At 37.1% G+C, this 27,778-nt stretch overlaps 1 protein-coding gene across 16 annotated transcripts in view; it reads left to right on the forward strand.

Annotated features, from left to right (window-relative positions):
- Positions 1-27,778, forward strand: part of MYCBP2 (MYC binding protein 2) — a 272,286-nt gene that overhangs the window by 33,898 nt on the left and 210,610 nt on the right. For all 16 annotated transcript variants that reach the window (XM_078070219.1, XM_078070220.1, XM_078070224.1 and 13 more), the window contains exons 2-5: positions 2,927-3,002; positions 11,187-11,402; positions 18,865-19,018; positions 23,286-23,482. In XM_078070219.1, the coding sequence (XP_077926345.1) occupies positions 2,927-3,002; positions 11,187-11,402; positions 18,865-19,018; positions 23,286-23,482 (643 nt within the window). The remainder of the gene's footprint in view (positions 1-2,926; positions 3,003-11,186; positions 11,403-18,864; positions 19,019-23,285; positions 23,483-27,778) is intronic.

The raw sequence follows: 27,778 nt of genomic DNA on the forward strand, positions 1-27,778 counted from the left end.
ATTAATTATTTAGTATAAAAGAGAAGTTGTTTTTCTAAACCATAATGAGAAATACTCATTACTTTTCATTAACTTTTTGTTCATTTTTGATAATTCTTGAGCACCTGTGATATGTCAGGCACTAATGCAGGTCTTGAAAGTACAGAGTTGAAATAGATACTCTTCATGCTCTCACAATGCTCATAGTTGAATAGACTATATAAGCAGGTATATCTCTTCATGTATAGCACATGATACTATTGATCAGTCTTTCTCTTTACTTTCGTAGCATGCTATCTGGGGGAAATCTTATCCATGTACATGGTTTTCCATTACCTCCATTGCACCAAAATCTGCATGAAATAATTTCATGGATAGCTCCTAAATGGACATGTCCGGCTTACATATCCTTTAAATGTATCTGTGTATCTATGAATCTATCCTTGGCCCTCTGAGTAATGCTTAAAGCTATAGCTCTGAACTTCCTTCTTTTCTCTCTTTCCTGTCTCCTTCCTCCTACTTTTTCTTTCTCTCAAAATAGTGTTGAGTACTTTGTTTCAGATACTTTTTAGACAGAGGCTGGAGCACTGCACAAGAAACACATGGCCTCTGTACTCTTGGCACTTACAGCTTGGTGAAGGAGTCATGCATTGAACACATACATAATCCCATACTTAATTACACTTGTAGATAACACAATGAAACAAGTGTAAAATGACATGAGAGTGTATATTAGGGAAACTAACCCAGTCTGGGACCTCAGAGGTGTATGGTGGTTAGCAAAAGATGTGGGAAGGAATACCAGGAAGAGGGAGAACCTTTGTGAAAGCCCCTAAATAGCTTAGCAGGTTCACACAACTAGAAGGATGTCTTTGTGGCTGGAGTATGATGAACAAATTGGAGGGGGATGCAAATGAGGCAGGGAGGCTGGCAGAGGTCAGATCTTGGTAGAAGATCTTTTAAGCCATGCCAATGCTTTTGGACTCTAACCCAAGAGAATTAAGAAGATGTTAGTAGGGTTTTAAGTGGGGTAATTACCTACTCAGATTTGTGTTTCTATTTTTATTTTTTTTAAGATTTTATTTATTTGAGAAAGCACACATGCAGATGAGCACATGTGAACTGGGGGAGGGTCAGAGGGACTCCCAAGCAGACGTGAGGCTCAACCCATAGCCCCATGTGAGGCTGTATCTCACAAGTGCAAGATCATGACCTGAGCTGAAATCAAGAGTCAGATGCTCAACCAACTGAGCCACCCAGGTGCCCCTTTAGATTTGTGTTTTTAAAAGTTGACTTGGGTTCCTGTGTGAAGAATGGATTGAAGTGGGTCAAACGTGGATGTACAGAAATGAGTTAAAAAGCTTTTGCAGTAGACCAAGCAAGAGGTGGTGGTACCTTAGATTATTAGAATTGCAGCAATAGAGATGTAGACAGATTCAAGAACTATTTACAAAACATAATTGACAAGATTTTGTGATTATTTTGGTTTAGGGAGTAAAGCTGAAGGGATGTCAAAGATAAATTTTCATATGCTTGTTCATGTCTATTTTGCTGACATTTTAGTATCTTGAACTTAAACATCTTTAAAATTGAACTGGGGGACCTGGGTGGGTAAGTCAGTTAAGCAACCGACTCTTAATTTCGGCTCAGGTCACAATCTCAGGATTGTGAGTTGGAGCCCCGCATCGGGCTCCATGCTGAGCATGGAGCCTGCTTAAGATGCTCTGTCTCCCTTTGTCCCTTCTCCCTCTAAAAAAAATAAAAAAAATAGGGGCACCTGGGTGGCTCATTCGGTTAAGCATCTGCCTTCGGCTCAGGTCATGACCTCAGGGTCCTGGGATCGAGCCCTGAGTTGGGCTCCCTGCTCAGCAGGGAGTCTGCTTCTCCCTCTCTATCTGCTCTCTCTTGTTCTCTCTCACTCTAAATAAATTAATAAAATCTTTAAAAAAATTAAAAATAAATAGAAAAAATAGAACCTGTTTTTTCCTTTTGGAAACTCATTCTTCCCCTTGACTTCCCTGTTTTTGTGAATGACATCCCTATCTCCAGGTGGCCTAGCCGTACAACTTTTGTTTTGGTCACAACTTCCACTAAATTAGTTACCAAGTGTTAAGGACTTGACCTCTAGCATGTAGAGTCTCTTCCTTCCCCTCCTCCTCTTCCTCTTTTCTTTTCTTCCCCTCCGCCTCCTCTTCCTCCTCCTCAGTAGTATCCTCTTGCTAGATCATTAAATTATGTTTTTCATTGAAGTCTTTGAGCTCCTTGAGGGCAAGAACGGTCTTTTTCATCTTGTATTTTTAGTACCCATGTGTACCTCAGTATTAGAGACATACAAAAATATTAAATAAAATACATTGTTTCCCTGACTCTTGTTTCTTCCACTATAATTCTTAATTCTTTTCCACATTTTTCCCCTCTCTTTCTCAAAGTCATTCAGGAGCGTCCTTCTGCTTCAAGAATAATTTGGTCTTAGGCCCCTGAGGTTATGAAAAACTGGCTGCAGGATATGAGAAGAGTATGAGTTGGGGCTTTTTCTGTAGTAGTTTAGTAAAAATTGTCTCCTATCCCTTTTTACACTGTAGCCCTTGCAACTACGAAGAGTAGGTTTTTCTGGGAAGGGAATATACCTGATATTTATTAGCATCCCCACTGTTGAATAAAATTTTAAAAACTTCATTTGATGCCATTAACCTTTTTTAATTTTATAAAAATAGTTGCAAAATTCAATTTTTTGATCATTTAATGTATATTTCTTAGCATTCCAGTGTTGTGTTATTATCTCAATAGCTACATTGTGGGTTAGTATCTTATATGTGCATCTAGAGTATATTGTTTCATAGAAAGTTTGTAGGAGAAATATTCAGATATCTACTTTGGAAGCACCTATTTTTCGTAGCTTTGTATGCCCTAATAATGAACTTTCATAATTCTTTTTTTCCACTTTTAGGAATAAGAAAATTTTAAATAAGAAGAAGTTGAAAAGAAAACAGAAGAGCAAATCAAAAGTGAAGACAAGAAGCAAGGTAAAACTGCTGACAGTTTATAGGGAGTAAGGACTTTTTCATACAGTAATTGGAATAAAAATGCCAAGATTAAAAAGGTATAACTAGCAAACCATTTCATTTCTTTTTTTTTTTTTTTTTTAAGATTTTATTTATTTGCGAGAGAGAGAATGACAGACAGAGAGCATGAGAGGGGGGAGGGTCAGAGGGAGAAGCAGACTCCCTGCTGAGGAGGGAGCCTGATGTGGGACTCGATCCCGGGACTCCAGGATCATGACCTGAGCCGAAGGCAGTTGCTTAACCAACTGAGCCACCCAGGCGCCCTCATTTCTATTTTTTTTATTTTAATTTTTAAAAAGCCCCTTATTACTTGGTTATACTATTTAGTTTCATCTTTGGAGCATTTCATGACCACTAGCCTGGAAGTTAATATCTGGGTGCTGAAAATTATTTACTATTTATTCATGTTATCTTTGATCAGTTCTTTGGGGGAACACATCCATTTCTCTTCTCTTTTTTCCACTCTAACTCATGTTCTAGAACTCATGTTCTAGAAACTGAGTAAATTGGCTTGTTAATTGGGACTTGGATTTGGCCTATGCATATGTCATGAGTTAGGGAGAATCTTGGTGTATCTATATTGTTCTGAGCTTCTTTTGGTGATGGGTGGCTGCAAAAGAAAAGGCAATATGGAGTATTTGAATTAGATGAGATCATAGAGAGCAAGGATATTTTTTTTCCCATCTAAAATGGAAATCTTTTCTATTAAATCTTAAACATTTCACTTTCTACCGAAGAGTCTTTTCTTTCAAACAGTACTAAGAAGCCTAGACAGGAGAAAGAGGGGAGTCATAACTATGATTTCTGCACAGCTCTACTTTTGGTTAAAGAAACAATAGTTTAGCTTGGCCTGTATATCATATTTAAGTTCTAAAGACAATTGTTTCCTGCCCTTTTTAATTAGTGTTCTTGCCATTTTGTAACTGAGAGAAATGTACTTTAAAGTAGTAAACCAAAAAATGAAATAAAAGTATAGGGGATGAAATTTATTTCATGGCACTATCTTGAGACACAGCTGGATCCATCGGTAATGTCAGCAAATCTGTGCCTTCATCACTTGCTTCTGCTTTCTTCTGTGGGTTTATTACCTGTGGCTGAGGACAAAGGCTGCTGGGGGCTCCAACTTCATTTTCTTTGAGTGAGGGGCCATCTCCTTTATTAGTTCTAGCAGAAAGTCTTGGGTATGATTTTTGATTGACCTTCATCATTCACTTTGGCCTTGGAGATGGAGTACTTTGATTGGTTAGACTGAGTTATGTTTATAACCCTGTGATAGGTGATAGGTGAGCATCCTAATAATCAGGCCATGTGAAATGGGAGGGTAGTTACCCTACGGAAAATGTTGCTGGGTGGGCAGGTAAATGATTTATGTTCACTATATCATTTCTTATTACTTATTACTTCTGCTTTTGGGATAAAAGAGGGAAATGGAGAACATTCTTAATATACTTGTTATATAGTCATTTGGATTTTCAGCCTCTACCCCTTTTCCACTTTTTGGTGTTATGTGCAAAGTCAGAGTATGGGAATCTTGAAAATCTTTTTTAAGTTCTTTTAAGGTTTCATTTAGTGATGTTCCTAAAAGTGGGGGCATATGATATCGAGGAAAAGGTGGGAATTCAGGGTCTTTCATTCCCTTCAATTCTGTCTCTAACTTTGTGCCTTTAGTAATTCATCTTTCTTCTCTTGGCCTCAGGTTTTATATCTGCTTTTTAAGAGCACCTTGTGATAAGAGTGATACAAAAAAAGTTACTCATTTTTTCCTAAAACATTAATTGCATACTGACCATGTGCAGGCCTTATGCTGGGTATTTGGAATAGAAAGATGAGTAAGAAATGGTTTCTGCTTATGATGGGCATATAAAATAATAAAATAGTGTTGTTATTCTCCCTGCCTCTTTTACTGTTTCTGGACTATTTTTCATTCATCTTTTTAAAAAAAGTTATTTTAAAAATGCCAATGAGCATATATTTAAGAACGAGCATTTCTTTTCAGCAAATGAAATAAGATACCATTTAGCTATACCACTTTATTTCCTTGTTTATTGCTGTCATTGGCCCCTCTATTTCTTCTCATCCATTAGCCATCTCCTTCATTCAATTTCCTTCTTATTCAGAGTAGAAAGCACAATCTTTAAAAAAAAAAAAAAGGAGGGACGCCTGGGTGGCTCAGTTGGTTAAGCGACTGCCTTCGGCTCAGGTCATGATCCTGGAGTCCTGGGATCGAGTCCCGCATCAGGCTCCCTGCTCAGCCGGGAGTCTGCTTCTCCCTCTGACCCTCCCCCCTCTCATGTGCTCTCTCTCTCTCATTCTCTCTCTCAAATAAATAAATAAAATCTTTAAAAAAAAAAAAAAAAAAAAAAGGAAACTTCTTCAACATCCTGCTACTAAACATGCCTGGGTCTTAGGTTAGGATATTTAATAGCAGAGTTTTGAAAGATATCATCAAGGTTTAGAAAATTTCCATCAGTCTCAAGCATTTTCCTCATCCTTTGCTGCATTCCATCTCTCCCTACTGCTATGGCTCTAGGCAACCACAGATGTACTTTCTGTCATTATAAATTAGTTTTTATTTTCTAGAATTTCATATAAATGTGATCATGCAGTGTGTACTCTTCTGTATCTGGCTTCATTCCCTCAGCATGATTTTGAGTTGTGTCCATATAGTTGTATATATTAACAGTTCTATTTTTTTTGCTGATGAGTATCCAATTATTTAGATATATCTTAATTTGTTAACCCATTTACCTGTTGATAGACATTGTGATATTTCCAGTTTTTGGCTATCACAAATGAAGCTGCTCTGAATATTTGTGTATTAGTCTTTGCGTGGATATATGTTTTTGTTTTTTGGAAGGATAAACACCTAGAAGTGGAATGAGTAGGTGCTGTTTCCTTCCATGATTTGCCAGAAGACTGATAAGTCTCAAAAGCAACTTACAGTAATGGCTAAGATTTATTACAGCCAAAGGTACAGACAGAATAGGCAGCAGGAAAGAGAAATGAATAGTATTAGTGGTGTCTAGGGAGTTATGGCGTAGGCTTTCTAGTCCTTCCTTGTCTGAGCACACAGGACATGCTTTCTTTCTGGCAGTGAACTACAAGGATATGTATGGAATATTTCTGTCCAGGAAAGCCCACTTGAGTCTTAGGATATGAGACTTTTATGGGGGATTTTGTCACACATAGACTTGTCCTGCTTTGCAATCAGCCATGGTATGTGAAACTCAGGTGCACATCATCAGTCTTGATGTTTGTACAAAGCTATTGAACAAGCCAGTAGGCATGGTCCATTGCTCTGGGTGTATTTTACAAAACCATCAGTAACTAACACAAAGAAAAGTCTAAAGACCACATTCCTAAGGATTGGCCCACAGTCAGTCCTGGTTCCCTTGGGGAAATGCAAGGAATAAGCAGTCGAACCTGCATTGTTAACTCTTTCCTCATGGGTGGCATGGTAGATGAATGTTTAACTGTTAAAAAACTATTCAGACTATTTTCCAGAGTGTAATTATTGCATTTTACTGTTCCACCAGTAGTGTATGAGAAATCCAGTTGCCTTACATCTTTGCAAACACATGGTATCGTTAGCATTTAAAATTTTAGTCATTCTAAATACATAGGGGTATTTCACTGTGGTTTTCGCTTGGTTTTCTCTAATGACTAATGATGTAAACATCCTTTCATGTGCCTTTGGCTATTCATATCTTTTTATTGTGAAATGTCTTTCCTATCTTGCCTTACCTTTTTATAATTGTCTTATTACTGAATTGTCAGAGTTCTTTATGTACTCTAGATACAAGTCCTTTGTCAGATACCTGTATTACAAATAATTCTTCCTGTTCTATGGCTTGCTTTATTGTTTTTGTATAGTGCTTTAGAAGAACAAAAGTTTTTAAGTTTCATAAATGTAATTGATTATTTTCTTACATATATGATTCATGTATTTTGTGTTCTAAGAAATCTTTGTCTACCCCAAGGTCACATAGATTTTTTTCTATATTTTCTTCTAGAGATTTTATAGTTTTAGCTGCTATACTTAGGCCTGTGATACATTTAGAGTTAAGTTTTGTGTATGGTATGAAATAAAGGTTCATGTTCATTTTTTTTCATATTGGTATTCAGTTGATTGGCATTATTTTTACAAAGACTTCTCTTTTTCTGTTGAATTGTCTTAGCACCTTTATAAAAAATAAGTTGACCATATTCATTTGAGCCTATTTCTGGAATTTATTTTTATTTAATTGATCTATATATCTATCTTTACACCAATACCACACTGTTTTCTTTACAGTAGTTTTTTTTTTTTAAGATTTTTTATTTATTTATTTGAGAGAGAAAGAATGAGACAGAGAGAGCATGAGAGGGAGGAGGGTCAGAGGGAGAAGCAGACTTCCCACCGAGTGGGGAGCCCGATGCGGGACTCGATCCCAGGACTCCAGGATCATGACCTGAGCTGAAGGCAGTCGCTTAACCAACTGAGCCACCCAGGGGCCCTCTTTACAGTAGTTTTGAATTCAGGTCATATGTCTTCCAACTTTGGTCTTTTTAAAAAAAATTGCTTTAGTTACTTTAGGTCCTTTACATTTCTATATAAATTTTAGAATCAGCTTGCCAATTCTATTTTAAAAGTCTCTAGAATTTTTATTGGGGCTTCATTGAATTTGTAGATTTGAGGAAGAGTTGCCATTTTAATGATATTAAATCTTCTAATCAATGAACATGGTTTATCTCTATTCTCTTTTTTTTTTTTTTAAGATTTTATTTATTTATTTGACATAGAGAGACACAGTGAGAGAGGGAACATAAGCAGGGGGAGTGGGAGAGGGAGAGGGAGAAGCAGGCTTCCTGCGGAGCAGGGAGCTCGATGGCGGGGCTCAATCCCAGGACCCTGGGATCATGACCTGAGCCAAAGGCAGACGCTTAATGACTGAGCCACCCAGACGCCCCTCTATTCTCTTTAAGTTTTCCTTAATTTCTCTCAGCAGTGTTATTTTGGTTTTCAGTGTACATAGCTTGCACATAATTTTATTAATTTTTTTTTTTTTTAAGATTTTATTTATTTATTTGACAGAGAGAGACAGCCAGAGAGGGAACACAAGCAGGGGGAGTGGGAAAGCGAGAAGCAAGCTTCCGCTGAGCAGGGAGCCTGATGCAGGGCTCGATCCCAGGACCCTGAGATCACGACCCGAGCTGAAGGCAGTCGCTTAACCAACTGAGCCACCCAGGCGCCCCTAATTTTATTAAATTTAACTGTAATTTTGTATTTTTGATATTATAAATGCTGTTATTTAATTTTTTAAAAAATTTTGAGATGATCATAGTAATGCAGTTGTAAGAAATAATACAGAGATCCTGTATACCCTTCACTTGTTTTTTCCAATTACTAAGGTATTGCATTACTGTAGTAAAAATCTCAACCAGGAAATCAATATTGATCCAACCTACTGAACTTACTCAGATTTCACCAGTTTTACATGTACGCATTTGTGTTTATATGTGGATGTATATTTAGTTCTATGCAGTTTTATCAGATGTGTGGATCTGTGGACCATTACTGCAGTCAATATGTACAAGACTTCTATCACAAGGATCCTTTTTGCTACTCTTAAATAGCCACAGACATTACCCCACACTCACCCTCTCCCTAGCCCCTGGCATTCACCAATCTATTCTCCATTTCTGTAATTTTTTCATTTCAAGAATGTTATATAAATGTAATCATGGGTATTGGCCTTTGCCACACAGCATAATTCCCTTGAGATTTATCTCATTTGTTGCATATATCATTGGTTTGTACCTTTTTATTGCGGAGTAAGCATTCCATGGTAAAGATATATCATGTCTTCCGCAAATAAATTTGTTTTCTAGTAGGTAGCATTCACCCATTAAAGGACATCTGAATTGTTTCTCTTTTTTGGTTATTTTGAATAAAACTGGTATGAATATTCATGTGCTGGTTTTTGAATGAACTTTCTTTGGTATTAATGTCCAACAGTGCAGTTGCTGGATTGTACTGTAAGGTGCGTATTTAATTTTGTAAGAAACTGCCATACTTTTTTCCAGAGTGGCTGGATCATTTTACATTACCATTAACAATGTATAAGAGATCCAGTTTCTCCACATCTTCACCAGCATTTGGTGTTGTCATTATTTTTTATTCTAGCCAGTCTGATAGGTTTGTATTATATCTTATTTTGTTTTAATTTACATTTTCCTGATGGCTCACCATAGTGAACTTATTATTTGCCTTCTGTATATCTTCTTCAGTGACATGCCTGTTCATGTCTTTTGCCCATTTTCTAAATTGAATTGCTTATTTGTTTGTTTTTTACTGTTGAGTTTTGAAAATTCTTCATATATTCTGCATGCTAGTCTTTTGTCAGGTATGCAAATATTTTCTCCCAGTCTGTAACTTAAATGCTATTATTTTTCTAAATTATATTTTCCAAATGTTCATTCTTAGTATGTAAATACCTTAACTTTTTTTAAACATGATCGGGTATCCTGTGACTTCGCTAAATCCACACATTATTTCTAGTGGCTTTTTTGCAGATATTTTGATTCTCTACATGTCTTCCGCAAATAAATTTGTTTTCTAGTAGGTAGTTCTTCCTTTCTAACTTACCTTATATTCCTTTTTTTTTTTTAAGATTTTATTTATTTATTTGACAGAGAGAGAGATAGCGAGAGCAGGAACACAAGCAGGGGGAGTGGGAGAGGGAGAAGCAGGCTTCCTGCTGAGCAGGGAGCCGGACGCGGGGCTCAATCCCAGGACCCTGGGATCATGACCTGAGCCAAAGGCAGCCGCTTAACGACTGAGCCACCCAGGCGCCCCTATCCTTTTTCTTGGCTTATTACACTAGCATATCTAGTACAATGTTGAATCGTATTGCTGAGAATAGGTATCTTTTCCTTGTTTGCATCTTAGGGTGCAGGCATTCAGTCTTTTACTATGTTAGATGTGAGTATTTCATAGATGCCTTTTATCCAGTTTTAGAAATTTTCTTTTATTCTTAGTTTACTTATACTTTTTATCATGAATAAGTGTTTGATTTGTGTCAAATGCTTTTTCCATGTTTATTTAGAGTATCATATATTTTTTCTATTGTTTTTACTGGTATGGGGAATTATACTGATTTCTTTTCCAGTGTTGTTACCAGCTGGTTTTTTGGTAGATCATGATGGTAGATCTTTTTCATATGTTCTTGGATTTGGATTGGTAATAATTGCTTGTTTTCAATATCTCTGGAAGGCATACTTACATGTTATTTGTCAATTAACTTTGGTGTATATTTTTTCTAACGAGTATTCCCCTTTTTCCCCAATTATTAATGGAAGAAGGGTAGAATTTTGAGACCAGTGTTTTTGGTACTTGAGGTGTACTCCCTGGACATACTCTAATTTTTGGAACTTGCATTAAACCAGTTCTGTATATTTATCATGTAAGTGTTGATCTCAGAAATGTGATTGTGGTCTGATGAATAAAATGCTGGGACAAAACAGAAATTGACTATTTAGTTTTAACAATTAAATTACCAAGCATGTGATTTTTAGTATTTATTAAGACTGATAGCTAGGAGAGAGCTTCAGGAAAGCATATGTCCATAATCTGCAGAAATCTAATTTCCTAACTTTATCATTATTTAAATGAGAATGAAATTAGAAAAATTGACTAAAATTAAGGGTTTGGTTTTGTTTTTTTAGTTCTGATTTCTGTTTAAGTCCCTAAATCTACTTTTTAAAGAAATCAAAATGTAATTCAACAGTTGTAGTAGGTCATTGAGACTCTAATACATCTCATGTCCCTTAGAAAAACACCAAATTAATATTCTGTGATACTACAACAGTTAAGCTTTGTTGGCTCTATTCCTATCGTGGGATAAAAGGGCATTCCTGTTAGATTCTTTGCCACTCTCCAGCCCTTATCAGTTTGGTTATTGCTCTGTTACTTAGAAAGTAGTGAAGTGTGGAAGAAAGGGTACGTACTATAAGTTGAGTTGGTAGACTTAGATTATCTTTGCTGTCACATATTTGACTTCTGCAAGTCATCTAGCATGTCTAATCTTTAATTTTTTATTTGAAATGAGAATTGGTGATGATGGAAAAGAATATGAAATTGAAATATTATATCTTATATTGCAGTCTGAAAACTTGGAGAATACAGTAATCATACCAGATATTAAACTGCATAGCAATCCTTCTGCATTCAATATTTATTGCAATGTACGCCATTGCGTTCTGGAATGGCAGAAAAAGGAAACATCGTTGGCAGCTGCATCCAAGAACTCTGTGCAGAGTGGAGAATCAGATAGTGATGAAGAGGAGGAATCCAAAGAGCCCCCTATCAAGCTTCCAAAGGTAAGTCACTAAGTTCCACTTGGATGGATAACCTACAGATGTTTCAACTATACTACAAATATTTATATTTCTAAAATACCTTGCTTTTTATAAAATTGTGCACTAAAACTTAACAGGGCTTATGGGTAAAAACAGGTTTGGGGCAGACCAGACTATGCAACTTTATAACTGGAGTGCTAACAAAGTCAATAATTGGTAGCTCAGTGGTGAGTGCTTGGACAGCCCAGGAAAAAAGATCAGGGGCTTTTTTTTTTTTTAATTTTTTTATTGTTATGTTAATCCCCATACATTACATCATTAGTTTTAGATGTAGTGTTCCATGATTCATTGTTTGTGCATAACACCCAGTGCTCCATGCAGAACATGCAGGGGCTTTTAATAATGTACAAAAGCAGTAAAGTGGAAATGGTGGCTTGTAAGCCTTGAGCCATTGCAGATAGAAGTGGAGCTCTGAGCCTGTGGGCTGCCATTAAGGTGGGCATAAGCAGAACTGCAAACTACCACAAGCCAAGAGCCATAGAAAGCTGGGGGTGCTCCCTTCTGGGGCGGGAACCCAAGGTACGGGTATGCATTTTTATTTTTCTTGAACTAGAACTAGAAGAGCTCCTGGCTGTGCAGCTGCTGAGCTAAGAACTTTCGCCTTTTCTGCCTGAGGATATAATTGTACTCTTGCCACTTTGGCTCCCCTCGCCCTATGAAAACATTACATATGAAGCAATAAGACTTCTACATTGTTCTGATATCATTCCCTATTTACCAGAGACATGTAAGCTAATTGGTGTTATAAAAATATGTATGGTAGTAGAACAAGCTATTCTTAAGGAACTCCTTTCTATTTAAGTATTAGTATATTTCAAGACTGTAATGTTATTTTATATATAGTATTTTTTTCTATATAGTAGGTATAGTTTGTATTTCTAACAAAAGACATATAGACATATTTTTAAAAGGGTACCTTTATCATAAATGATTTATGCATATTGCTTTTTTCTAAATATAGATATTTTAAAATGATTTCCTTTATCATAAATGATTCAGGTCTATGGCCTTTTTACTAAATGGATACCTTAAACCTATGCCTTGAAAACTTTTTTATACACACCCAGGGGAGCTATCATGCAAATATTGTGCTACTTGAAAATAGCAGCCAAGATAGAAAGTATGTTCCTGATCTGATTTTTTTTTTGTTGCGCATTTCATGGTGGCTATTTCTAAGTGCACCACTGTCCTTAATCATTACTGTCAGGTTCTTCTCACCTTATGCTCAGCGGATGACTTGCTTCCTGTTTCATAGAGTAAGAGAGGTTTTGTGAACTTCCTCAGCCTTTTAGTCAACCGTCTTCAAATATCCTTCTCTTGGGACTCTTCTTCCTTTAGTTCCTTTCTCTCTAGTATCCTTAGGTGTACCTTCTCTACACTTAAAACAAGCAAGCTCATCTTTTCCGTGTACGTTCCTCTAGGTAGAGAGTTTTCCATCAAGTACTGACATGTCAGGAAATAGAGTACAGTGATTAAGAACCTGGGCAGTGGAGTCAAACTGTCCGGGCCCAGACACTCACCATTAAAAATACTAGCTCTGTGATGCTGGGAAAGTTATTTGCCTTATTTGTGCCTCAGTTTTGTTGTCTATGAAATGGAGATAACGTCTACCTCACAGGGTTGTAGTGAGGATTCAGTGAGTTAATAAATGTCATAGTTATAAGTAGTTAGAAGTATCAGGTTAGGTGCAAACACGGGGCAAACAAGAAATTGTGTAGGTGCAAATGAATTTGAGTTACTTTTCAAGGAACTCTTCAATTTATTAATAAATATGTCAGAGGAAGTCAAACTTCTGGACAGTCTCTGAGATCATGTGACAAGCGAGGGGGAAGAAGTGCTGAGATGTCTTTATGCAGAGGCACTCAGAATGCTGTGGGGTTTGGGCTTGGGTGGGGACTGGAACTCCCAGGTGATGTGTTTGGCAGTCATTTGCATGACATGAAGGACTGATACAGAAGAAGAGATGAGGCCTTCAGAAGGACTTGAGGTGATGGGAATTTGAGGGCAGGTGAGAAATGTTAGCATTTTTCTTTTCCTTTTGGCCATTTCTGCTCCAGATGCTACTCTTTTCCATCAGTTCCTTTTCTTTGTAGTTGTTCCTCTCTTGCTCCTCCTGCGTGTGTGGCTCTCACTTTCCTTCTTTTCACTGTGGTTTTTTCCTCTCCTACTCCTTTTCTCTTGCATAACTAAGATAGTTTTTATTCGTTGAAATATCACTTCGATGCAATTTTATTTTCTCCTTGAATTTTAAAAGTTGAGTTGAATTTGATTATTATATAGACCTTGCTTGTCAGGTTTCTTTGCCTTTTCTTTTTTGTAGGTCAGCAATCATTGATATTTTAAAAAGAACTTTCTTACTGCCACCTAAATGCTTCATATTAAGTTTTCTACCTAAAACACAGATTTTAGGGGCGCCTGGGTGGCTCAGTCGGTTAAGCGTCTGCCTTCATCTCAGGTCATGATTCCGGGACTCTGGAATTGAACCCCACATTGGGCTCCCTGCTTGGCGGGGAGCCTGCTTCTCCCTCTGCCTCTCTCTCTCTCTCTCTGTCTCTTATGAATAAATAAATAAAATCTTAAAAAAAAACCTAAAAACAAAAAACAAAACAGTTTTTACCCAGCTCAAACCATCTTTCACTATCTGACTTCCAGATCCTCTAAAGTGTTCCAAGCTTTATAACTACATAATTTTTAATAGTTATTTTTAGGATTCATACTTCGCTTTCAGTCTCATTTGCTGCTAGTCATGCCACATATTTTGTTAAGAGATATAGACTTAGATAGACTTATTTGTTTACTTCTTAAGTTTATTTACTTCTAAATTCTTTTTTGAGTTATAGCAAGCTTTATATTAGGCCCTGAAAACAAAATCAGGAGACACAGTCCCTACCCTCAAGAAAGTTATGTCTGGCAGGGATAGCAGGCATGTCTAGTGACTTAAGGCTTCCTAGGACATGGTAGGTGTAGTGTAACATAGTGGAGTAAGACTGCAGCACTGACTGCAGATGCACGTGCAGGTAGAGGGAACAGCATCGTCGTCAAAGTACAAGCGCTCTGTTTTTGGCCAGAGTGGAGTAGCTGAGTAGGGCGAGAGGCAGAGAGCAGCAGCTAGATTGGGAAGGGCCTTCTGTGTCCTGCAGCCACTTTCAGATTTTGTCTTGTGATTTGGAAATATTGAGAATTTTGAGTGAGAGACTTTTTTTTTTTTTTAAGATTTTATTTATTTATTTGAGAGAGAGACAGAGATAGGGAGAGAGAGCACAGGTGGGGAGGAGAGGGAGAAGCAGACTCCCCACTGAGAAGGGAGCTCCACGTGGGGCTCGATCTCAGGACCCTGGGATCATGACCTGAGCCGAAGGCAGATGCTCAACCGACTGAGCCACCCAGGTGCCTCTAAGCAAGAGACTTTGATCAGATTTGTATTTTAGTAAAGTTCCGTGGGTGCTAGTAAGACAGATCACTAGAGGGTGGTGAGATTAGAGCAGAGGGACCAGTTAGGCAGCTATTACAGTTGTCCACGAAGGGTGACTGACGGTTGGAATGAGGGTAGTGGTAGTGTTTGGCATAGAGGAAATGTTAAGGAAGCAGAATTGACAGGAATTAGTAATTAGTTGATTATGAAACCTGACAGAAGGTGAAATCTAAACATATTTCTGAAGTTTCTGGGTGGTAATGCCATTTACTGCAAGAGGGAGTACTGGAGGAGAAACACCACTTTGCTGGAATGACGATGAGGTGTCCCATGTACACTATACAGGGCTGAAGTTCCAGAGAAATGTCCCAGCTAAAAATAGAGATTTGGGAGCTATTAAGGTGTGGGGGAAGAAGGTGAAATGAAATTCTGTTAGAGATAGGATGGGGGTGGGATCAAGAACATTGCTTAAAAATTGTTAGCTTTGAAAAGTTCTAAGAACACTCCTTTTGGGTATGAAGAGAAGGGAAGAAGGTGGTAGTAGTCAACGATAAATTTGTATGTCAGAGGATAGGAACGTAGACTGAGAGGCAGAATTCTTCCTCTTCTTCTTTTTGCCCTCCTCCTCCTCTGCTGCCGCTCTTTCTCCACCCTTTCTTTCGCTGCCCTCTAATTTTTATTCTTTATTATTTGTAAATGTCATCTCTACCAAATATTTGCTTTATATAAAAAATCCTGAAAGTCAGTATACTTTCCTCTGTAGTAATATATAAATCTACTTTTGGTTTCCTCTCCAGTTTTTTAAAATGTATTCTGGAAGTATTAGAATGGATTCTAGGACTTTAAAAACAATTTTTAACTTATAGTTGACATGCAGTGTTATACTGGTTTCAGGTATAGAGCATACAGATAATTCTGTACATTTCAAAATACTCACCATGATAAGTGCAGTCATCATCTGTCACCACACAACATTATTACAATATTATTGACTATATTCTCTATGCTGTACTTTTCATCTCCAGGACTTACTTATTTTTTAACTGGAAGTTTGTACCTCCTAATCCCCTTCATCTATTTTGCCAATCCCCTACCCCTTCCCTCTAGGACATTTTAATAGAACAAGATACAATTTCTAATGGCAAAGAATTTATTATTCCATCTAAATGTAACTAAACTTTTATGTTCATACTTGTTAGTGAAATAATAAAGTCACTTTGGGAAATAATATGATTTGAGGAGAGCAAAAATAAAACCTTGGAAAACTCATTTTTCTTTGGCCAAGCATGTTTTTATTTTACTTTTCCCAGCAGTGACATTGGACTGGCTGTATCAGATAGTTATTTGGGTTTGTGTTCCTTCAAGTATAATAGAGAGCCTTCGGGATTTAATTATTTGAAAGCAACTGTAAAAGAAAAATTCAGTAAATTTACAAAAGACTATTTTCTGAAGAGAAGTGGAAGACTATGTGTTGGGTAGTTGGTTATGGTTTATCATCGAAAATATTGAAGCTTAGGGGCGCCTGGGTGGCTCAGTCGGTTAAGCGTCTGCTTTTGGCTCAGGTCCTGATCCCAGGGTCCTGGGATCGAGTCCCGCTTTGGGCTCCTTGCTTAGCGGGGGTCTGCTTCTCCCTCTCCTGCTGTGTGTGCTCTCTCTAGCTCTCACTCTTTCTCAAATAAAAAAATAAAATAAAATAAAAAGGCCTCAGTGTGTAAAGTGCAATTTCAAAGTTCATACATACAGTAAAATACGCTCAGCCAAACCTCAGGGGAAAACACTTATTTCACAACATCTTTTATTTCTCAGTTCAATAATTCAAAGCTAGATATGTTGGAAAACTTGAGGTTGATTTTTATTTTGTTGTATATTGAAAACATATCGCTATTCTGGAAACGACGTAGTTTTCCCCCTTATTAAAAAAATTTTTTTGTGAAGTAAGGTACAGATGAGTAGGGAGAATCTATAGTGTGGTTAATCTAGACAGATGGGTAATTTCTCTCTCCTTATCATTTGACTAACATTTTATGGGTATGTCTCACCAAAACCAGCCAGTGTTCTATTCCTAAGCAGCATACCTGAGTTTCTTACTGTCATACATTTGTTCTTACACCCTAAGCTTACCAGAGAGACAACTCAGGAACTTGTTCAGTAGGTAGCCTTACTCTTTTTGGTAAGGTTCAATACTTTCTCTGTTACTGTAGGGATTTTATATAAATAAACCCTAGCTAAGAATGTTACCTGTGAAGATTCTCCTTTGGCTTTTGAAAAGTCATGATTGATAGCAGTAGAGTAAGCATTCTTGAAGACTGCAAGAATATAGTAGTCTCCCATTGGCCTGAGAATAGAGCTCCACGTTTTGTGTTTAGGAGATCTTTGAGTTCAGATTCATTTCCTGTAAGTACGTAAGCAGATAGAAATCTTAAACAGCACGTTTTTATTTTTTAGTCTATTCCAGGAAGAGAAACTTGTATCAACTGGAAAATTTTCACTGCTTAGTGCATTTAATCAATTGAAACTTTATACAGGCAACTTCTGTAATCTTAGTTACAACTAAGTCTGCTAGAATTTTAGATAACTTCTCTAAAAACAGTCCTGCTAGTTATTTTAACTTCTCAGTCATACCTGTATTCTTCAGAAACCTTGTAAATGATAATCAAAACTGCAACTGACTTTCCTGCAACTGATTTGACCATTGTCTGGAGATATATTTCTGAGTTGCAGTGGTTTTTAGCACACAACTGAGAGAGCAATTAAACAAATATTTATTATATGCGTATCATGTGTCGGGCACTGGGCTAGCCACGGGAGATATTAAGCTAGTTCGAACATGTTCCTTGTCTATGAGGAGACCACAGTTTAGTTATGAAAAAGGAAACAAAAATAGTGAGCTAACTATAATATAATAAATGGCATAACAGAAGTCTCTCAACTGGGTAAGGGTCATGTACAAGGCTCATTTATTCTGGTAGAGTATAAATTCTTAAGACAGGGACTAGTGTAATGTGTATCTTCATATCTCCTGTAGTGAGTTTGCCAAAGTAAGTGCTTAGGAAATATTTATGTAATATGTGATTAATGCACAGATCTCAGCCTAGAGAATATTCTTCTGCTGTTATGTCCAACAGAATTAATGCTTTGATGCATTTCTACTAATTAGTCTTGTTTTAACTTTTTCTGTTACTTCTCCAAATAATTTAACACCTTCTAAAAAGATCTTATACATCTATTTCTCAAAATATTGTCACTGACTGAGAAATGGGATTTCATTGTTGTTCTGTCAGTCCTTTGAAGGTATCTCCCAATACCAGGTCATCACATTTCTCTGTCAGTCTTTAGCTGCAGATTTCTCTATCTTTTGCTAGATAGTGAGTCAGATTTTTCCTTGGTCCTGATGAGGGTGATAAGATAATTAAAGTAAAAATAGTAGTGATCTTTTAAGTAGGCAGTTTTTAATTCTTTTTGTGATAAATCCTACAAGAAGGGGGAAACCATCAGTAAATAATAATGTGATTGTACCATTATAGGAAGGGCTAAGATGAAAAAACTCCTTTTTAAATCTCTTCATTTATGAGTTATATTGACTTTTTCTGGTCATAAGTAACAATTGACATGACTTTTAATGAAAGAATGCTGATTTGTACTTGAGTACAGCCAAATGAACTTTTAAATTAATAGAGTTTATTTTTTCTGAGTGAATGTAACCTAGTATCTAGTACACTCTTAACAATTTTCATGATTTTTCTTATGGCTTCCTTATGCTATAACTACTTATAAAATAGTGCCATTATTTTTTAACCTTCCATATCACTAGATGGTTTTCTGAATCTTGGGTGGTTGTGTTTTTTTCATTTTTTTTTAAATGTGTTTCTTTTTGTTTTTGCCTCGTAAATATGGCAGCATTAATCATTTGCTGTGTAAATAAGCTATACTGGTTCAACTGCCTGGAAAGTGTTATTAGCTTACCTGTTTTAAGGTACATATATATTATTATTTTTTTTTCATCTTAAACAGATCATTGAGGTTGGACTTTGTGAAGTTTTTGAATTGATCAAGGAGACGCGATTTTCTCATCCATCCCTGTGCCTCAGGAGTCTCCAGGCCCTGCTTAATGTACTTCAGGGTCAGCAGCCAGAAGGCCTCCAGTCAGAGCCACCTGAGGTCCTAGGTAAGAGCTCAGGGCATTAAATGAAGTCTTTAAATGTAAATAGCTTCTCCTATGAAGCATATACATGTAGCAGCTTGTAATGCAGTTTTGTTTTTGTTTTTGTTTTTTTAGTTATGGTATTAAAACAGCAGGGGTATAAATTTTAAGGTATTTTGCTATGTTCTACTAGAGTTATAGTTTAAGACTTACAATTCACGCACAGACATTTCTTGATTATTGTGAGGATGGGGAAAAAGCAAAACATTAATTGTTGGAACCCAGAAATAATCCCAAGCCTTATAGTTACTATTAACTTAAGCCGTTCTTGTTAAACCTTAGGCCAAAATAGTGAACACTGACTTTCTCTAACTTTATGTGTTATTCTGGGTAGTTAAAAAAATGGGAAGAGTGGAACCAGATGCTACCAACCCAAAACAGCACATCTAGTTTCCCAACAGAGGGCATTTCTTCTGTATTCATTGTAAATAAAAATCAATTTTTGTTATAGATAATGCTTTTGAATTAGTAGCAACTTCCAATAAGTAAATACGTTTGCTTTTTGTAAAATGTATTTGGATTTTTTGAATACATGCCTTTCGTGTTACTGATAAAGGTTCAACACATAATCCAGTAAGCAAGTTAGGAGCTCTTGAGGAATAGAAATAGAGATGGGCCATAAGTTTGAAATTGGCTGTTGTTTTTCTCTGATGCTAACCATGGGCCTTGAAAGTCTAGAGTTTTCTAAATCTCAAGCATTAGTTCATGTCTGAGTCATGTGGGTCCTATCTGTGGAGTTTCTGATTCAGTAGATTTGGCATGGAGCCCAAGAATTTGCATTTAGAATACATTTCTGGGTAATGTGCCAGTGCAGCTCACCTGGGGACCACACTGCTGGTCTGGACTAGAGTTTGATCTTTTTTTCCAACTTGGTTATTTGCTGTTTATTAGATCCACATGCAAGAACCTAATTACGTGTCATACTGGTTTTGTTTTGGTTGTGGTTTTTTGGAGGGGAGGGAATCAGTTTTTGTGTTTGATTGATTTTTTGTTTGGTTTAGTGGGTGAGGGGAGTGCTTGCCAGGAAAACAAGCTGAAGATTTAAGAAAAACAATACCCTCCCCCACTCCATGTTGTTAAATACTACTATACTACTAAATAAAAGCTGTCATATGGCACGTTGTTGATTATTGTTATGGTAACACCAATGATCATATTGCTATTGTGATATGTTACTTGGCATCACAGCATCTTACTAAAGCTTTTATTTATTTAATTGATTTAAGAATATTTTGCTGTTCTTAGCTCTGATTTGTCAATTAACAAATAATTGAAATATTTAAAATATCCACTAAAACCTGTATATCCTGTTTATTACTTTGAATAACATGCTGATCATTTCTTTTTCCTAGATCTTCTGGCATACCCTTGTCTTTTATCAGTTGTTACACATCTTATTTTGTATCCAGTCTATATATAAATACTCCCTTTCCTTTATTCTTTTCAAAACAGATCTTGTTCATAATACTGTTTTTGAAATTATCATGTGTGCTTTAGCTTAATCATCTTCTATCAAAACTTTCACCTGATTAATTTGTCTGGTTTTGTTTTTGTTTTCTTGTTAACAGTTTCAGATGCTGCTGTACTTCTTTGGTCTCTCTTTTATCCTTTCAGGGTTTACTTCTGATCTCTTCACCGCTTTGATTTATTTTTCTATTGAGGGATTTACCATCACTTTATATTTCTTATTTTGTTTAATTAGCTCAAAGATGTAGTTTGGCTGTTTAAAACTAAATTTCTGGGGCGCCTGGGTGGCTCAGTTCGTTAAGCGACTGCCTTCGGCTCAGGTCATGATCCTGGAGTCCCTGGATCGAGTCCCGCATCCGGCTCCCTGCTCGGCAGGGAGCCTGCTTCTCCCTCTGACCCTCCCCCCCCTCATGTGCTCTCTCTCTCTCATTCTCTCTGTCTCAAATAAATAAAATCTTTAAAAAAACAAACAAACAAAAAAAAACAAAAAAAAACTAAATTTCTATTGAAATCTATCTCTGTTTTTTCTTTGATCTAATAGCATAATCACATTAATACACTTTGGGTTTTTTTTCATGTTATTCATAAAAATATAGGTATATATGTATCACTCTTACTGTCAGGGTAGTTTGATTATTATACACCAAGCTTCTTCTCTTAGCAAATAGATTTTGATTTAGAAATTGTCTAGTTAAAAAAAAAAATCATTCTTCTTACATCTGTTTTTCTGTTCATTTTAAGGTTGGAATATATGTTCTTAAGTATTCACGTAAATAAAAGTATCTCTTGTGTTCTGTGCAAAAGCGTATAATTCAGGGGTGATCAGTACAGACATTGTTGCTGTTATTATGGGACTTAGCATCAGACAGTTGGACACGTGTGATTGCAGATTGGGTAAATAGTATGGGGGACAGTAGAAGGAGTTCTGGGAATCCGTAACATGCTTCCTTGAAGATGAGACATCGGCGATTTGAAGGATGAGTAGGAAGACGTTAACTACCTTTCTAGGCAGAGAGGACAGCATGCAGGGAGTCTCTGGGACAGGAAGGAGAATGACTGGCTAGAATGTGGAGAGTGAAGGGCGGCAGGGCTTTGCCATAGGTGAGGAGGGAGTCAGGGACTAGACCATGTGGAGCTTCATAGGCCATGTTAAAGGAGCCTGGTGGCTATTGTTCTAGGAGAAATGGAAAGTCACTAACTATTTCCTTATGCTTAAAGAAAGTTCTTTATTTTATGGCACTTATACTGTTCCCTTCCACCTGAATCTAACTCTTTTGATGACAGGCATTCTTTGTCTTGTTTGCCACAGTACTACCACAACCTAGAATAGTTTTTCATGTACAGGAGGAATTCAGTAAATATTTGCTGAGTAATTAAAAGATGAAGGGGCAGAAGGATAATGATGGAAGGAAGGATGGACAAATGGAGATAGGACAGATGAAAGGATGAGGGGAAAGAAGGATAGTTGGAAGGGAAGGGCAAAGGGAAGGAAAGACTGAAGGATGTACAGGCAAGTGAAGAAAGGGAGGGAGAACGGAAAGAAGGAAGAGGAGCAGGAACGAACTAACAAAGGAGTGAACAGATTTTAAATAAAAAAACACATTTTTGGTTTAAAAATTCTGTTTGGCTATAAAGGGGCGAAAGTGAAGGTAGGAGCTAATTTATGAACACTTTGTAGTAGTCCAATTCCAAGGTGGTGATAGCATGGATTGGGAAGATGGTCGTGAGATGGAGCAAGCGGGGGAGGCATTAGGAATCGAAAGTGACGGGCTTAACTGGGATGAGAGACACAGGAGATGAGGGAGAGACAGAGGAAGGCTAACTTTCTGTGAGTTAGCGAGTAAACCACACATGGCCTTTTAGTTTTCAGAGAGTTGCAGTACACGAATTCTCTTTCTCTTGCTCTTTTTCCCTCTCCCTTTCTTCATCTTCCTCAATTTTGCAGTCTTTTTCTGACTGTTTCTTTCTATCTTGAGCGCTCACTCGGTATAAGGATTTTCAAATTTCCCTTCCCTTCTGCAGACGAAATACCTGGAAGTCTATTGATTCAGTCTTGGGCAGAGTTGTTTAGGGAATTTTGTGTGGAAGCTTTTCATGGCCATAGAACGTTCAGGTGTTACTTTACCATCTTTGCCACTAGATGGCTTTATCATTTAGGGAAAATCTCTTTATCTCCCTGTCTCAATTTCATTGTCCATTAAAGGGGGAGGGCATCTGTCCTATTGACTAGGAGGTTTTTCTAGGGTATAAAATGAATTACATACTCTCTTTATAATAAAAATATAAACTGCTATTATGTTAGCAATAAAGCAACTTTACATTAAAACAAATTATAGCATGTGTTTTATGTATTCTTTTGTTTTGCAAATACATAATTTTGGGGGGCACTTATATTAACATTTTAAGAAGCTTGTATTCTTCCCACTCTAAAAGGTAACATGAGTGCAGTGAGTAGCCTGTTACTCGAGAGAATATTTCTTGAATGCGTGAATGCCTCAAGACAACTTTCTTTTAAACAACCTGGGATAGATTCCATTTTTTTATTTACAAAAATAAAGGGTTGAACTAAATGTTCTCTAAGGTCCTTTTTATTATAAATATTCTAACTTTTCGGGGAAAAGGGTAACTAGAAAGGAACTAATGCAAAGTAAGTGTTCTAGGTGCCTTAAATATTTTTTTTATAATGAGGCAAGGTATAAATAAATAGACGCATGAAATGTTTTGTATGTCGAATGAATATAATTGAGTTTTATTTTATCCACAGAGTCTCTCTTCCAGCTCCTTTTGGAAATCACAGTTCGAAGTACTGGAATGAATGACAGCACAGGCCAGTCTCTGACAGCGCTTTCCTGTGCTTGCCTCTTTAGTCTGGTGGCTTCTTGGGGAGAAACAGGAAGGACACTTCAGGCCATCTCTGCTATCCTCACCAACAATGGCAGCCACGCTTGCCAAACAATACAGGTATTTCATTTATAGCTGCTGAGAGGGTTATAAGATGCCAAGTTGGAATTTCACCTTAATTTCTGTCAGTAGGAGTGCCCTGCTTTTTCTCACTCATTAGAGTGGTTTGATCTATCCAAGGTTGATATGTAAGTAATCCACAATATATAAAAGTAATAAAATGAAATTTGGCAAAAACTCTTTAATCTTTAAGCTGGTCTTTGTGTCAGCACCCCAGCCACCTCTTTGCATTGTCTTGTTCTGTGCTCTCCCCGACTTCCCATCTTTCCCAGAATTAAGTATTGTCAGTGCCCCTAACCCCTGCATTGTTCAAGGATCAAATGTAGTCTTTTAATGAGTTGATTTGTTTCTGAGCTGCTTCATCTTTACATAGAACATTTTAAGCTTTTAATATCTTGATTGTGGACTAAGCTCTTTATTGTTGTTAGTGGTGGGAAATATAATTCTCCTAAAAGCAAACTTGATTTAATTCCTTTGGATTGTTCTGGAAAGTGAGTAAGAAGTTACAGTTTTAAGTCTCTGTTATGTGCTCTTCACGGGCCCCTTGGACAACCTCCAGAACAGATGGAAGGGCTGCTTCAATCCTGTTATTAGCAGGCCAAAGATAGCAGAAGGGGTATGTGGGTCATTTTCTTGGACTTAATTCAGCAATATTGAACTCTCCTTGTCAAACATGAGCAATCCCCTTACTCTAGATTTCTATTCTTATTCTTTTCCCTTTCTGCCCTGCCTGAAATCTTCTTTTCCCTTTTTATGATCCTTAATTATTTTGAAGTTCCTCTAATGCAGTGGTTTTCAAAACTGTTCTGCAGCTGTGCTTTGAGGTTTGGCAAAATTTTAATTTAAACACATGCTTAAAATACACAAATAATTCTTAAATTTTAGTGAAATAACACAAACATTTACATATCATACACCAAATTTTTAAAAATAGAGTGACCATAAACACATGAGCTTATTAGGCATCGTGTGATTTATTTTTGTCTGTAGACTCATCTCAGAGGATATGAGGTGAAGTCTAAATGATGAGTTGAATTGGCCAGAGGAGGTGTTAGTGTTGGGGATGTGGAGGGAGAATGTTCTTGGTATCCATGTGCTAAGCCAGGAAGCTAAGAGTAAGAGTGGAATACTGACGACTGAAAGAAGTTTGGTATAGTTACAGTATTTAGAGCTTCCAGCTAACAGAGACAAGACTTTTGTGCATATCTGTCTGACTGCCTGCAGTATTTGCTTAATATGCACTAGTCTGTGCACGACTAGATCCCCTGAATCAAAAGCTAAGGTTCTCTATAGACCTGCCCCGTCCCTGCATCCCTTTCTCCAGCCCAAACACCGTATTAAATAATGCCTATTATCTTAACATGGCTTACAATGTTCCTCATGATTTGGCGCCATTCCACCAACCACTTCATGTCACAGAACTGTCTTGGCCAGGCTATGGGTGGAGGGAGAAAAATCTTCCCCAAGAATGTATAACTCTAACATCTCAAATTCTTTCGGGATTCAAATGCATATTACTTATCTTGTTCCAAAAAGCTTAAGCTGAGAGTTTAAAGTAGGGCAGGGATGATAGTACCATGAAGTACCTTATTATTGAAGGAGACTAAAATCCTTTTTGGAGGAATGAACTCCAAGCTTCAAAGGCTTATCACAGACAAAACCCATCTGAGCTCACAAACAAAAAGCACATAGAAAAAAAGGCACCATCATTTGGAGTTAGTAGAAACAAAGTACTCTTTAGGGGAGCCTGGGTTTTCTGTTCTGTTCCATTGATCAGTGTGTCTGTTTTGTGCCAGTACCATACTGTTTTGATAACTACAGCTTTGTAATACAGCTTGAAGTCTGGAATTGGATGCCTCCAGCTTTGCTTTTCTTTTTCAAGGTTGTTAAGTGGCTGCTTTCGGCTCAGGCCCTGATCCCAGGGTCCTGGGATCGAGCCCCGTGTCGGGCTCCCTGCTCAGCGGGAAGCCTGCTTCTTCCTCTCCCATTCCCCCTGCTTGTGTTCCCTCTCTCGCTGTGTCTCTCTCTGTCAAATAAATAAATAAAATCTTTAAAAAAATAAAAACAACTTAAGTACTCTTTAGAAAGCATGAGAGAAATAGAGTCATGTTGAAGAAACATGTTAATTTCTGCTCCTCCCTAATGTCCACTAAGGTTCTAATAAAGGAATTTTTTTTTAAAGTATAAACTTTTAAGAATGGGACATATTTTTGAAAACTAGAAATTGGGGAAAGCGTAAATTTAAGTTCCTTAAGAGGCTAATGCCCATGGAAAGTAAGTTGATTTTCACCTAAAACTCCAGATAGGATTTGGAATTGGAAGTAATAGGTACCTAGAAAGTGGTGGTGAGGGCAAGAGCTATAAATTGATTGGAAATCTGTATAATGAAAAGTAGAGAACCCCAGAGCCGTTTTTTTGCCCTTCGTAGCCAAGCAACTGTCCTCTCATCCCCCAGAGAGATAGGTTTGCTGTCTAAAGAGCCAGAGAGGCCAGGGGAAACTAGCCACAATTGAGAGTGGAATTAGGAGGTAGACTGAAAATGGAGATTTAATGAAAGTCTTTGTATTGGTGATGAAATTTCTTAATCCTCACTAAGTTTCCAGAACAGTGGCCATAAGACTTATTATAGCTTCTAGGAAAAAGACTGGCAGATTCTTCTCTGGACAAAGAGTGAGAAAAGACCCACAAATGCAGACATTTGGAGGGGGGTCCTCCAATGAAACGCTCAATCTTAGTGTGATCGTTTTGAGGTGAGCTCAAATCAGGTGATCTGTCAAATCCTCTCCATTCATACCAAGCTTCCTACCATTTTTTTTAGTAGCTTACTCTTAAAACTAAGTGTACAACCAGATTATATGTTTTTTGGGTATTGAGTTTGGCATGTTTATAGATTTTGGATACTAACCCATTATCACATATGTCACTTGCAGATATCTTCTCCCATTCTGATGGTTGCCTTTTAGTTTTGTTGATTGTTTCCTTTCCTGTGCAGAAGTTTTTTATCTTGATGAATCCCAGTAGTTCATTTTTGCTTTTGTTTCCCTTGCCTCCAGAGATATGTCTAGTAAGAAGTTGCTATGGCTGATGTCAAAGAGGTTGTTGCCTGTGTTCTCCTCTAGGATTTTGATGGTTTCCTGTCTCACATTTAGGTCTTTCCTCTCCTTTGAATTTATTTTTGTGTATAGTGTAAGAAAGTGGTCCAGTTTCACTCTTCTGCATGTGGCTGTCCAATTTTCCCAACATCATTTGTTGAAGAGACTGTCTTTTCTCCATTGGATATTCTTTCTTGTTTTGTCAAAGATTAGTTGACCATATAGTTATGGGTCCATTTCTGGGTTTTCTGTTCTGTTCTATTGATCAGTGTGTCTGTTTTGTGCCAGTACCATACTGTTTTGATGACTACAGCTTTGTAATACAGCTTGAAGTCTGGAATTGGATGCCTCCAGCTTTGCTTTTCTTTTTCAAGATTGCTTTGACTATTTGGAGTCTTGGGGTTCCATACAAATTTTAGGATTGTTCTAGTTCTGTAAAAAATGCTAGTGGGTATTTTGATAGGGATTGCATTAAATGTGTAGATTGCTTTGGGCAGTATAGACATTTTAACAATATTTGTTGTTCCAATCCATGAGCATGGAATGTTTTTCCATTTCCTTGTGTCCTCTTCAATTTCTTTCATGTGTTCTGTAGTTTTCACAGTACATATCTTTTATCTTTTTGGTTAGGTTTATTCCTAGGTGTCTTATCGTTTTTGGTACAATTATAAATGGGACAATTCCTTGATTTCTTTTTTCTGCTGCTTCATTATTGCTGTATAGAAATGCAACAGATTTCTGTACATTGATTTTGTATTCTGTGACTTGACTAAATTCATGTATCAGTTCTAGCAATTTTTTGGTGGAGTCTTTCAGGTTTTCTACATAGTATCATGTCATCTGTGCGTAGTGAAAGTTTGACTTCTTCCTTGCCAATTTGGATGCCTTTTATTTCTTTTTGTTGTCTGATTTCTGAGGCTAGGACTTCCAGTTCTCTATTAAGTAATAATGGCGAGAGTGGACATCACTGTCTTGTTCCTGACTGTAGAGGAAAATCTGTTTTTTCCCCATTGAGGATTATATTAGCTGGGAGTCTTTCGTATGTGGCCTTTATGATGTTGAGGTATTTTCCATCTATTCCTACTTTGTTGAGGATTTTTATCAAGAATTGATGCTGTTATTTTGTCAAATGCTTTTTATGCATCTATTGAGAGGATCATGTAGTTCTTATCCTTTCTTTTATTAATGTGGTGTATCACATTGA

The sequence above is a fragment of the Halichoerus grypus genome, chromosome 4 (assembly GCF_964656455.1).
Source record: "Halichoerus grypus chromosome 4, mHalGry1.hap1.1, whole genome shotgun sequence".
Taxonomy (NCBI): Eukaryota; Metazoa; Chordata; class Mammalia; order Carnivora; family Phocidae; genus Halichoerus; species Halichoerus grypus.